Raw genomic sequence first — 14465 nt, forward strand, 5'->3', positions numbered from 1 at the left:
CTCCATTGTTGTTCACCTCGAGATTGAGTGAAGTGAGGACCTGTGTTTTACAGTAATTATGACTTTGATCTCCTGCGGTAGGTTGCACCCCCGTTATTACTCAGAGAAAAAAGAAGTAGAAAATTCATTTTAATTTTAAAAGGAAAACATAAGTGTGAGGGAAAAAAAGTAACAGGGCAAGTACTTACGATTACTTAGGCTAATCAAAAAACTTTTTCCGAGAAAAACGTATAAGAATATGATCATATTCACTACGAAAGAGAGTTACAAGTGCAAGCTACGTTAGAGTTCAATAAATGAGTCCATGGAAATGCTATATACAATTTATGAAGTTACATTTTGGGGACAGTATGGGTAGATAATAATAAGTTTATCAGTTTCAGCTTTTTTATGCAAATACATACTCTTTTCGGTTCATAATAAGTGACTTTTTGGCATTTTTATTTTGGTCCAAAATAAGTGTCCTTTTACATAATCAAGAATGAATTAACTATAGTTTTTATTGACACACGTATATATTTATTTCATTTTTTGTACAAGTAATATTTTGTACAGGTGAATGTGTATGTAGTACAAGTATAAATAGTGGTAGATACTCTCTCATACAGTGTAATGTGCATCCTCTATAGTTTTACATCATTTTCCTATATACCTCTTGTAAAGACACTCATTTTACTATATTCAGAAATTAGAAAATAGAAAAGCTTCTAGAACTCTCTCATCTATGGCTGGCCTCAACCGCCATTAGAGCTCACACAAGGTGAGTTCATCTTCTTCATTTCCTAGCCATTTTGTCATGGTATCAGAGCAAGGCTCTCGATCCTAAGTCCGATCGGTCAATTTCTCTTCACTGTTCGAAGTGTATCCCTACGGAGTTCATTTGTACGAAGCTCAAAATCTCTCTCTTTTTTTTTTTTCAAATTAACCCTTGATAACTATGGCTATTGATGAAAACACATCGAATTCCACAAATCCGGCCTTGGATTCAACAAATCCACTTTACATGCATCCATCTGAGAGCACTGGTTCTGCACTTGTACCGGGATTGTTCGACGGATCTGGCTATAGCTCGTGGAGAAGAGGAGTACTGAGAGCTCTCTCAGTGAAGAACAAGGTAGGATTTATAAATGGAAAATGCGCGAAGCCAAATCCTCAGGACCTTAGGTATGATCAGTGGGAACGCTGCGATGACATGGTCACATCGTGGATCCTGAACTCTATCTCAAAGGACCTGGCGGATAGCCTACAATATGTCAATAATGCTCAGGAGCTGTGGAAAGAACTTGAGGACAGATATGATCAAACAAACGGGGCAAAATTATATCAATTGCAAAGGGAGATAAACGATTTGAGCCAAGGAATCCTAGATATCACTGGGTACTACACCAAAATGAAGAAGCTTTGGAAAGAACTAAACATGTTGAATTCACACACTCAATGCAGATGTAATTGCACATGTGGTGCTAAGGCGAGTATGCAGAAAGCTGAGGAAGACAGAAGATTGATTCAATTTCTAATGGGACTTAACGAGGTTTATACTATAGTCAGGGGAAGCATCTTAATGATGAATCCATTACCCTCTCTCGCACAAACTTTTTCAATCCTTATTAAAGAGGAGAAACAAAGAGAGGTCAAACCAAACAACCAACTTGTAATTGAGTCCACTGCTTTGAGTGCCAACAAATCAGGAGGGAATCACTTCAAGACAAGCTTTGGTCAACAGACAAATGTTGCTGACTATGGAGGTTATGTGAACCACAATCAACAGGGAAATAGAAGTGGATATAACAATTACAGAGGAGGACAATTTGGGAATAGATCACGACCTTTCTGTGATTTTGCAAGAAGCCAAGCCACATCAAGGAAAGATGCTATAAGTTGCATGGTTACCCTCAAGACTCAAGGTTCAATAAGGGAAAAAGGATTGCTGCTGACGTTGATGGAGGTCAAGGAGAAAGTGTGATTGAAGGTGAAGATGGAAATAGTGGATTTACACAAGAGCAAGACAGAACTATGCAGAGCCTCACTAAGGAGCAATACAATCAGCTGGTGAGCATCCTGGAGAACTTCCACGCTGGAAATGCAGGAAATGAAATGAAAGCAGGAGCTGTGAACTTTGCAGGTATCTCAGCTTGCTCAACTCATTTTGATCCTAGTTCTAGTTCACATGAATATTCTAAGTCTGTTGCTGACTCTTGGATACTTGACTCTGGGCATCAAACCATATGACCTATGACAAATCCATGTTAATAAATGTGAAAACCTTAGTTTACCCTTTCCTAGTTACCTTTCCCAATGGTTACAAGGTGAAGGTGACATTAATGGGGGATGTAGTGATGAGTCCTAAGTTCACTCTGAAAAGAGTTCTTTTTGTTCCCAGTTTCAAATTTAACCTAATCTCAGTACATTGTTTGACTGTCCAATTTGATTGCTTTGTCATATTCACCAAGTTTATATGCATCCTTCTGCAGGCCCCTTCACTGAAGAGGCCTCTGGCAATTGGTGAAAGTAAGGATGTCCTGTACCTTTACAAGTCAAATTCTTACAAGTCCAGTCTTTCAGACTCCTGCAAATTCAATTCCCTAGCCCTTGATAATTCTTCTAGTGCACCAAATAAAGGTGATGAAATCACTCAGTCTATCTCACCTAGTGAAATTAGAAACAATAGTAGTAGTCCACACTCTGATTCTCATACTGCATCTAGATTTCATACTTCTTCTCCTGAATGTAATAAACTTGTTGCAAATTCTCATGTGCAATGTAAAAGAAATATTAGTCCTACATGTAATGCATCTATGAATGATAAATACATGATTGATCTCTTGTGGCACAATAGATTGGGGCATGTACCTTTTTCCAAAATGAGGGGGATTGAGTCCATACCCTTCCAATTTTCATCCAAACAGTCCTTCACTTGTCCAATATGCCCAATGGCTAGACAGAACAGGCTACCTTTCCCAGAAAGAACCACAGTAACAACCAAGGTTTTTGAAATTCTACATGTAGATTTGTGGGGGCCCTATCATGTACCAACCCATGACAGAAACAAATACTTTATCACTCTAGTAGATGATTACAGCAGGTGCACTTGGACACACCTTCTCAGTTGTAAGAGCAATGCCCTGCAAGTAGTTAAAGCTTTTTCTGCCATGGTGAAAAACCAATTTAACTGTTCCATTAAGACTATTAGAACAGATAATGGTCTTGAGTTCATAAATTTTGAGACTGCCTCTTTCTTACAATCAGAGGGAATTGTACACCATAGAACATGCCCCTACACACCTCAGCATAATGGCATAGTTGAAGAAAGCACAAATACCTTTTGGAAACAGCCAGGGCTTTGTTGTATCAATCTAAACTCCCCATGCAATATTGGGGAGAGTGTATTCTCACATCAACATACCTTATCAACAGGCTTCTTTCTACCACTCTCAAAAACAAATGTCCACTAGAATTACTTTACAAAAGAAAGCCTAAGTACTCTCACCTCAAAAGTTTTGGATGCCTCTGTTTTCCTACAAACCTAAGGCCCCACAAAGATAAATTTGAATCCAGGTCCTTGCCTCATGTGTTTGTAGGATATCCCTTTGGGACAAAGGGTTACAAGGTACTCAATCTAGTCACAAAGAGAATTCATGTTTCAAGGGATGTTGTGTTTCATGAAGGAATATTTCCTTTTGCTTTGCATTCTAGTTCTAACAAAGTTTTCCCTTCATTTCCACAAGTAAATGCAGAATTAGCAAAAGATCTGTTTCCTCCTCATAGAACTGCTCCTACCCCTAATTCTCCTAGTACATCTCTCCCAAGGATGTCACCTGAATCCTCACCACCAAGGGCAATGGAACCTGATCCCTACATGACTTCAAGTTCAGAAGAACCTTTTCCCTTGTCTGATAACACCCCTAATTCAGCATTGCAAAGTCCTGATGAAATTTCAGGAAGGCCATCTAGAACACTCAAAGTCCCTGCCTACTTAAAGGATTATAACTATTCACTACCCAAGTTACAAACAAATCACTCTAATTCTCCCTCCAGTAGCAACCAAAGTACCACATCTCTTTCCTTCAATGCATTCACACCCAATACCCAATGTATATCTCTTAATACCTTATCTTCTGATAGTCAGCAACTGGTTAAGAATATTTCTCATGAGACTGAACCTAGTTCATATGAGGAGGCAGATGCTGATCCTGCCTGGCAGGCAGCAATGAATCAGGAATTTGAGGCTCTTTATGCTAACCACACTTGGAGCCTTGTGCCTCTTCCAGAAGGAAAAAGGGCAATAGGGTGTAAATGGGTATATAAGGTGAAACATAGGGCAGATGGGAGCATAGAGAGATTAAAGGCAAGGCTAGTAGTAAAAGGATACACTCAAGAGGCTGGGGTAGACTACACAGAGACCTTTTCACCTGTAGTTAAAATGACAACTGTTAGGGCTCTAATTGGAGTAGCGGTAAAGAAAGGTTGGAACATCTTTCAGTTAGATGTAAACAATGCATTCCTACATGGAGACCTCCATGAAGAGGTATACATGGAAGTACCTCCAGGCCTTGTTGTAGAAAGCTCACTTTTAGTGTGCAAATTGAATAAATCCTTGTATGGGCTGAAGCAAGCCAGTAGGCAATGGTATGAGAAGCTGACTGAAGCACTTTGCTCCAGGGGGTACACACACTCCTTGTTAGACTATTCTTTGTTTTACAGAAAACATGAAGGTTCAATGGTATTTGTGGTTGTTTATGTAGATGATGTCCTAGTGACAGGGACTGATTTGCAAGAAATAGAGGCACTAAAGGCCTGCTTACATAACACCTTCAGGATAAAGGACTTAGGAAGACTACATTACTTTCTAGGTCTAGAAATTCTGTATAAAGGAGATGGAGTGTTGATATCACAAAGGAAGTTCACAATGGACTTGCTGTCAGAATTTAACTTTATGCAGTATTCAGCTTTGACTTCTCCACTAGACTCCACAGTCAAGCTAAGTGCAGATGAGGGACCCCTGTTGCCTGATCCTTCACATTTCAGGAAGCTAATAGGTAAGCTGAATTATCTAACTAATACAAGACCTGATATATCTTACAGTGTGCAACATTTGAGTCAGTATATGCAGAATCCTAGGGAGCCCCATTTGAAGGCTGCATACCATGTGTTGAGATACCTCAAGGGTGATCCAAATTTAGGCATCTTCTTGTCTAAAAATGAAAACTATGGAGTTCGAGCCTTTTGTGACTCAGATTGGGCAGCCTGCCCTGACTCAAGGAAGTCAGTCAGTGGGTATGTTGTCTTACTGGGTGATGGACCTATCAGTTGGAAGTCGAAAAAGCAACACACTGTCTCATTGTTCTCAGCAGAAGCAGAGTACAGGGCTGTTAGACAAGTCGTAGGAGAACTAGTATGGTTATTGAGGTTACTGGCAGAGTTGACAGTTCCCCTACAACTCCCTGTGCTAGTCTTCTGTGATAGCCAAACAGCACTGCATATGGCCAAAAACCCTGTGTTCCATGAGCGGACAAAGCATATAGAAGTGGATTGCCACTTTGTAAGAGATCAAGTACATGAAGGGCTTATCACACTACATCATATCTCCACCAATGACCAGCTCGCTGACATATTCACTAAGCCTCTTACAGGGGTGAAACACTACAATTTTCTTAGCAAGTTGGCTGTGAGTTCCTCCCTTCCAACTTGAAGGGGGGTATTGACACACGTGTATATTTATCTCATTTTTTGTACAAGTAATATTTTGTATAGGTGAATGTGTATGTAGTACAAGTATAAATAGTAGTAGATACTCGTTACATCATTTTCCTATATACCTCTTGTAAAGACACTCATTTATAACATTCAGAAATTAGAAAATAGAAAAGCTTCTAGAACTCTCTCATCTATGGCTGGCCTCAACCGTCATTAGAGCTCACACAAGGTGAGTTCATCTTCTTCATTTCCTAGTCATTTTGTCATGTATAAATATTTAATTGTGAATTCAGTGACTGAACTATGAATTCAGTGCTAATTTAAAAATTCATAAACTAAATCTCGACTCCGCCTCTAAAAAAGATAATGCCAGAAGCCAAGCCATATGAGTTGCTCATATTCTGAAGCAACCTGAAGCTAGTGATCATTATATCTCATGCCGAAAGTAACGTGCTATTTTGCTTATCCTACATATTAAATGCAAAAATCTAATTTTCCGTCAGCTTTCATTTATTATTTTCCTTTTTGTTGTTGCATCACTATTGTTATTCATTCCTATTATTATTCATTTTCCATTCTTCATTTCCAGTCCAATTTCTCTGTAACTTCCTTTTCGTTTCTTATTTTATTCAGCCCTTTCAGTTTTCCTCTCTTTTAAGTTATTTGTTGTGCACCACCAAAGGATGTGATGCAATGGATGGGATTGCTCCTTCCTTAACCATTGGTCTCGTGTTCGAGCCTTGGGTATGGAAAAAGGGATTTTTACCTTCCTATACCACATATGAAACCTTATTACCCTCAATATTTAAGGTTTGAGTTAATTACATTTCAGCATACCAAATTACCATTTATATACCATAATTAATTTAGAGGTATAATTAATTGGCAGTTTTTTACTCCTTAATTAAAGATGTCCATATATCCCACGTTTCTCTCTCCCCTTAATTCCCAAGATCTGACCAGCACTGTTTTCCCCCTCCCATTTCTTTCTCTTCTCCATTCTTTCTTCTTCTCAAAAAATACAGAGATGAGACCCATTTTTTATAATCAGATTTTTAGCCAAAGAGATTCAATATGAAACCCATTGTAAATCCCATACAATAATAATGCCAAATACTGGCGGTGGCTGTGGCCAACACCAATTTGGTACATATACAACCCTGAAGATTTCATTAAGGAGTAGTCATGGGCCTTTGACAAGGATGAAGATGGAATAAGAAAGGTTGGTTTATTTGTACTTTTTTTTTGTGAAATTTTGTAGATGAAGAGAAAATTTTGTAGTCAACATATTTTTTCAACATAGATTATAGTTTAATTGTAGTATAAATGTAGTAATTTTATAGATACCCTTAAAAACAATACAACTTTATACAATACTTAAACTGATTTGTAGTTTATTTGTAGAAATTTTGTAGATAAAGAGAAAATTTTGTAGTCAATATTTTTTTTTCAACATAGATTGTAGTGTAATTGTAGTATAAATGTAGTAATTTTGTAGATACCCTTCAAAACAATACTGCTTTATACATACGTAGACTGATTTGTAGTTTATTTGTAGATTTTTTATAGAAAATTTGAAGATTAGGAGAAAATTTTGTAGTCAACATTTTTTTTCAACATAGATTGCAGTTTAATTGTAGTATAAATGTAGTAATTTGTAGATACCATTAAAACAATATTGCTTTATTACATACTTAAACTGATTTATAGTTTATTTGTAGATTTTTTTAGAAAATTTGTTGACTGGAGCTAGAGGAATGGAAAATTTGATTCTCTTTTTCTTCTTCATGGGAGACTCCCCGAAATCAGATTCCAATGTATCTTTAGGCGCAACAAATTGCTGGTGAATCTCGGTAATGGATGATGTTGGAGACATGAGTTGACTTACTGGGCGTGGATTAAAAGTTGCAGGGCGAGGACGTGAAAATGAGGAAAGAGAAGCCTGCAGAAAAAGGAGGAAACAAATCTGATGTAAATATGAAAAAATATTTAGTCCCAAATTTTTAGGCGCCTAATTTGGAAGGAATAAGCTATTCAAGTATTTATCCCAGATTTGTAGGCGCCTAATTTGGAAGGAATCAACTATTAATATTGGGTATTTAATGAATGGTATAAAGAAGCCAGCAGAAAAAGGAGGAAACAAATCTGATGTGAATATGAAAAAATATTTAGTCCCAAATTTTTAGGCGCCTAATTTGGAAGGAATAAGCTATTCAAATATTTATCCCAGATTTGTAGGTGCCTAATTTGGAAGGAATCAGCTATTAATATTGGGTATTTAATGAATGTTATAAATTTTGTAGGAAAAATAGAAAAATGACGGGTAATAATGGAATTATGCACATTTTTAGTAATAAGGTTTCATATATGGTATAGATAGGAAAAAATCTTTGGTAGGGAGTTTTACCCGCCGAATGGGGCCCTATCCGGCGCGAATCCGGATATAGTCGGACTCCAATGCAGGTACCGGACACCGGGTGGGAAACCAAAAAAAAAAAAAAGTTATTGTAGTGCAAGGTCTTTCATTTCTTCAAATTTTAGAATGTTACAAGAAAAGCAATAAATCAATCAACATGATGAGGCTTTAAATCTAACATTGCACTAACTTTTCGCTGCCTGTATGAAGTACAAAATGTAAATGAACTAATACTGGTAGAAGAAATACACAGCTAATGACAGTGAAATAATACTAAAAACAACATTAATGTACATAATACATTTGATTTTTTACGTAGTCTTATCCCATCCTAACAATTACCTGAAAGAATAGAACCAACAAAAATAAAGAGATCCCTAATGCCTGTTAGACTACTGCTTTATTCCTTGAACTTGAATCATTTACAACTGCCTGTCCCCCAGTCACAGAGGAAGATTTGGCAGTAAATCGATGTGTGTGTGAACGTTAACTAGTTATTCAAAAGCAAACTTTCTTTACAATTTATCGTCATGTTTCCTACAATAATATTTCAGCATATTTTCTCTACGCCCCAACGTTCTGCACCTGAGAATCCGCCATTTTTAGAGCTTCGGCATGTTGCTTCCCATGTTGCTGAGACCAGTATGCATGGGCAGCTAAGACCCTGTCCAGAAGCTCCTGTGGCACTGGCTCTCCCCTTCTCTGTTGTGGTGTAATGCTTGCTGTATGGACTAATGTCTTCCATTTATCCTAATGTAAACCAAGAACCCCACATTAACAGAGATGATAGGAAAAAACCATTAGCTTTGCTAATACAGATTTAATAATTAGTATAAGATCCAAATTTATCCCAAAGCTACTCATGTATTCCGCTTTCGCCTTCTCGTGCAATCAGTTAGAGCTGTCATATATTTAATAACAATAAAACAAGTTTAATAACCTAAGGAATCGTAAAAGTACGTAAATCATCTTTTCATACTGTAACATGCCTACTTCACATGTTGATATGGATATCTAAGACCTAGATTCTCAAAATTCAGATATATAACAAAGAAAATGATATTTACTTCAGAGCTAAGGATAGCATGTAGAAGTATCACAGATATAAAACATCAATGCGCAAAATTGGCTTAGCATCTGAGCGAAATGAAATAATATACTTTCTTCATCAAAAATCAGAAAAAGGTAAATGCACCGATTAGATGTCTAACCTTAACATCAACATAAGTTCGATGATCAGCATACTCAAAAGCTCTGATTTTGACATCACGCCACCTGCATAATCAGATATCAGTAAGGAATGCAGATCCTCCGAGGATAACAAACTTCGGACAGTTTCTCATGATTATGAGTAAAGGGGATAGCACTGTCACGTCACATAAAATTATAGTTTAGATACCTTCCAGTTCCAAGCTGCTCAACAGCTTCAACTAGAGCTTCTACTTCCGCAACTGAGAATGGTCTCCTTATTCTACGCTGTGAAAGTTCAGAACGACTGTTCTTCGGGCTCCCAGGAACCACAGCAAGTGCCTCAGCATTCAGATGAGGTATTATGACCACGGCTCTAGAATCAGGAATAGCTACATCACTTGTTGGATCAATAGGATTTGTAGGTGATTGCGCCAGTTCATGGTAATCTTCGTCATGCTTGTCCAACTTAGTCTTTGAAGGATCTGACGAAGCACTTGGAAGCTCTAATTCCAAGATAGGACTAGGCGGACGCCTGAATACAAAGATGCAATATTAGTCCAAGCACAATAAACAGCCATATGATAGCATTAATCTATTGAAACATTGATTTTGTTGAATTTTGATAACTGTCTAATGCTACAGCACACAAAAGCACAAAAAGTGCAAGTCCTCTATAATACCTAGTTAATTCATGATCAGCAACACATGGTGATGAAGCAGGAGGATCTTTAGAAAGCAATGATGGAGAAACTGGGTAAAAACTTGGCTCCAACGTAAAACCCAAAGTATCGAGGTTGCCATTTTGAGAGACACCAGCCTGCTGTAGAGTTCTATTGTCATCTCTGACCTTCTTCCCCTCGAGAACCACCCCCACCCGTAATCCATTTCCCAGTATAGATCTTACTGCCTCCATTACTGACCTCTGCATAATCAAAAGTAAAATTTATCTAACTCGAATCTTGGGCTGAATCCAGAATAGTACACTTTCTATCATCACCACAAAATAAAAGATTTCAACTATTAAAATAGCCATTATTAAAAGAAACCTAAGCTTTCTGCATGTTGAATATGCTAAATTAAACGTTATCAGAGGGATTATTACATAAGTATAGTTAAGATTTAATGATTACTATATTTAGTAACAAGTGAAGTGAGCTGAGAAAGGCTAATTAATACTCTCAAAGATGAATTCATCGACAATCTATTAATGCATGATTGATCATCTCATTTCCCTCCAGCGAGCTAGAATGTCAGGGGATCCTCGTGAACATACAAGAAAAAGCAATTCAAATTTATCGATATATTGGTAGAATTCCTCAGATGCACAAGGTTAAGTAATCTTGATCAATGACCCAACAAGATGTGACCCTGCATACCTTCAGCGAACCAACAGTTTCAGTTTCAGGGACCTCGATGAAAAGCTCAGGAATGTTGAAGGACTTGATGCTAAATTTTACTGAAAAAATAAATTAAACACACGTCAAAAACTACTCGGGAAATAATGCCCAATCCAAATAAAAAATGTTGAAGAGTCTTACCACAAGGATCCTTTTTTTGATGATTTTTAGCTGAAGCTGAAGCCCCTGATCCTGTAAAAGAGAGATCACTCAGTACTCAGTAGCTCTTCATAACTACGAACCTTACATGGAAAGGATGATAGTAGATTATTGACCTCTATGCGGGATAATATCTCTCTTGATTCCCTTTTCAGGTGAGTTTGATTTTCTTTCACTACTGGCCTGCTGGTCATAAGCAACATCAGAGTTATAGTGAGACATTTTCCTTCTCTTTGAAGGAATTTCAACTCGGCATCTTTCCAGTGCACATATTCTTTTCCTGTTTTGATAAAAGGACTTCACTCTATTATCTAAAACACCAAAACCATGTAGTTAGAAGATGACATAACAAGCAGATAGAAATTTAGTAAATCAAAAGCTTAAGCCCACTAAATTTTCAGAGGTATAACTCTACTTACTGAAGCATGACCGTTCGCAGTCCTTCAGCTGTGGAGCTATCTTCCAGTGTCTAGATGTCAAAATCCTTTTTATTCTTCTGTATCCAATACGTGATGTTTTCCTGAAGGCCCTTATCTTACTGCTGTGGCTATAAGACCGAAAAGAATTTTCGTCATCATCTCTAATACCTAACTTTACATTGTTCCTTTGCTTTCCAAAAGAAGGCTTAGGAACCGCCCTGTACAAGGGAAACTGTACACTGTTGTCTGAGTTAATTGTGGCATTATTATTCACATGTTCCACAATTGGACCCTTCACACTGCAAGAGTTAGCCACAGTTAAGTCATCAGTTTGCTTTCTGTCATCATCTAACTGTTTTTGAGTAACTGTCTCAATTTTCTTATTACATGCATTCCCGAGATTAGAGGATCTGCCTTCTACTTCAGAGTGGAACATTCCACCCCTATCGACCTTCTTGCAGTTTTCCAACTTTGCGCAAGACCAGTCTTTTTGTGAAAAATCAGCATTCATAATACTACAATTGTGTTTGTGGAAAATATTATTTTCTACATGATTAGGCTTATCCAAACTATGCTTGAGATTCTGCTCTAGCGCTGCAGGTTCTGGTATATAAGTGCTTTCTACACAACTCCCCTGGCTGAAGCACTCCGATTTCACAGCTTTATCTTCTTTAAGTTGCTCACATTTAACACCGACCCTGCAATCAGCAAGCTCATCTTTTCCTTCCGCCGCATTACTACAAGCAGAGCTTTCGCTCTCTTGTAAAAGTTCGCCAGCAACAGCCGCCAATAATTCAAATGCACAAATTTGATTATTGTCCAAATTATTATGCGAGTGTCTCCTCTGAAAGAAATTGTGATTACAGAGATATTTAGAGAAACATATACAAGAAACGAAAAAATTAAAATTAAAATGAAAAATAGAAGAAAACTTGTAAGAGAATGCATAAATTAACAATTTCAGCTTACTTACTCTAACTGATCTAGGAGCTTTTGGTATAACAGGAAATTGATAGCCACTGAAACCATAGTTCAGCCTCTTCTTCGACGACATACCTCAGGTAGCATGCCAATAAGTGATGATCATGTACAATGAGCCAGTGACACCAATATCACTTCAATCTACAGAAGTAAAAAAAGCAGGTTATCAATCATATCATATAGCATAAGCAAAAGGCAAATATACAGCATTCCAAAATCAGAAAATTAAGGACATCTGGCGACTACTAGCTAGGCAAAGGCACTGCAATAATATAATGATGCTACTTGACTTAATTCTGGGAGACGTTGTATGATTTCCCACCTTCAAGAGGCAGGACAATCAGGAAGAAAATATTATTATACATTAATCCCCTCAAGATGTTTGGAGTTGACAATTTGGAATACTGAAATAATAAATCATCATCCTAGAGATGATGGTGATCAGTGTTAAAGTTGTTACAAAACTAGTCCAGTTTCAAGTATCTTGGATTTACTAGTATTCACAGGTAGAAGAAGTAAACACATCAGTTAATAGCAAAATACCTAGAATTCTATATGCCTAGATCAATATCGTGTAAACCAGTGTACACAGAAAGTGAGATCTTTCCACATTCACACCAGAGGCAGATCCAGTATTTGAACTTTATGGATTCTGGATTTAGGACAGCAACCTCAAGTGCTAGTAATTGGATTCTGAATTTAATTTTTGTACATATTCAGTGTATTTCTTAACATATATATAGGGTTTGGGCCAAAACTATTGTATCCTGTTGAACCCATATCTTAAAGCCTACATCTGCTCATGTATCACACTGCACATGTTAAAATGCTCGATGCAGAAAACAGGAAACCCAATAATAATTTTGACAAAAACATTCATGAAATGGATCCAGCTCCAACCCTCGAACTTCCAATCAGCGATAATACAGAAAAGGATACTTCAATTCTTTTCCAGTTTCTCAAACTTTGATGCATAATTTTGCTCATGAATGATCTTTTATGCCCACTTACAATTTGAATAAAAGGGAATGACCCTACAAAGATCTCTTGTGTTTAATTTAAAAATCTCATCTGTTATCTTTTACCGGATCTCATATGAAAAAGGGTTATATAACTAAAATAACATTTTTAATGCAGAATTTTGCAATTTAAAGTTTAATAAGGAGCAAGTGCAGAACTAGAGGAATTCTCGAAAATCCAAGTAATAAATACTTCTCGCCAAATATTACCAAACAATTGAACCAGATCGCTTTTCCGGAAGTTAAAAATCCAACAGTAAAAAAAATTCCAACAGTAAATTCGAATACAATTCAAATTCCAATTCCAGTTCCATTATTTTATGGTATTAGCAAAGAACTCTCTAAAAACCCTTGAATTGCAAGCNCAAACAGTAAAAAAATTCCAAACAGAAATTTCGAATACAATTCAAATTCCAATTCCAGTTCCATTATTTATGGTATTAGCTAAAGAACTACTCTAAAAACCCTTGAATTAGCAAAGCAACATAATAAATAAATAAATAATTCAGCAAATCCGATCAGATCTCCGTATGATCAAACTAAATTTCACCAGAAAACAGCCAAAACTCATTACTACAACCAATTGCAAGCAATTAAATGAACAAAATTCAAATGCAGAACATATAATAAGTAGATAAGAGAAGTTAAAATTACCTGAGAAGAGATCTGTACGGATTCTACGAGAATTTTGAAATCACGAACTGAAAAATGCAAAAGGAAAAGGATGTGAATTGATTTAATTTAAATTATGATTTTGTTTTTAATGAGTTTTTGGGTGAAAGTGAAGAGTTTTGTGGATAGAAATGAAAAACCTCTGGGTTTGAAAAAACCAAACAGAAAAGAAATAATGCTAAAACCCCACCAAGATGATGATGTAAGGTAGTTTTTACGGGTATGCTTTATAGTGTGAAGAACCTCAAAAACCGTAATGTCCTGTTAAAGGGCAATATTGTCCGGTCAATAATTGAATATCTTATTACAACATATTTACTTCAATTTACACATAATTTCAATTGTATTTGAATCATATTGGAATTAAAACTATTGAAAATAGTCAGTTCCTTATTAGTGTAAATAATTGTAAGAACATTAAAATTATTGTAATTGAAACGATTGCTTATCATGCCTTGCTTTTTTTTAATTATACCAGAAACTTTGATATATCATTAGTTTCAATACGTTTATTCAC

The 14465-nt window shown here is 36.6% G+C and overlaps 2 protein-coding genes across 3 annotated transcripts; one reads left to right on the forward strand and one right to left on the reverse strand.

The window, feature by feature from the left end:
• The first annotated feature begins 937 nt into the window (after positions 1-937).
• Positions 938-1963, forward strand: LOC109240960. Its single transcript, XM_019407652.1, has one exon. It carries the CDS (start codon positions 938-940, stop codon positions 1961-1963), a length of 1026 nt encoding a protein of 341 aa, XP_019263197.1.
• Positions 1964-8315: 6352 nt separating this feature from the next.
• Positions 8316-14155, reverse strand: LOC109240964 (telomere repeat-binding protein 4-like). 2 transcript variants are annotated; one of them, XM_019407656.1, is made up of 11 exons: positions 14089-14151; positions 13931-13977; positions 12250-12398; positions 11277-12120; positions 10974-11168; positions 10840-10890; positions 10678-10757; positions 9982-10223; positions 9510-9833; positions 9322-9385; positions 8316-8860 (listed from the first exon to the last, which is right to left on the reverse strand). In XM_019407656.1, the coding sequence occupies exons 3-11, from the start codon at positions 12328-12330 to the stop codon at positions 8675-8677; spliced, it is 2067 nt and encodes a 688-aa protein (XP_019263201.1). In that variant the 5' UTR covers positions 12331-12398; positions 13931-13977; positions 14089-14151; the 3' UTR covers positions 8316-8674. The 2 variants fall into 2 exon arrangements, with proteins under 2 accessions (XP_019263201.1, XP_019263200.1); XM_019407655.1 differs by having other exon boundaries at positions 13932-14155.
• Positions 14156-14465: the final 310 nt, after the last annotated feature.

This window comes from Nicotiana attenuata, unplaced genomic scaffold, assembly GCF_001879085.1.
Source record: "Nicotiana attenuata strain UT unplaced genomic scaffold, NIATTr2, whole genome shotgun sequence".
In the NCBI taxonomy this organism is placed as follows: Eukaryota; Viridiplantae; Streptophyta; class Magnoliopsida; order Solanales; family Solanaceae; genus Nicotiana; species Nicotiana attenuata.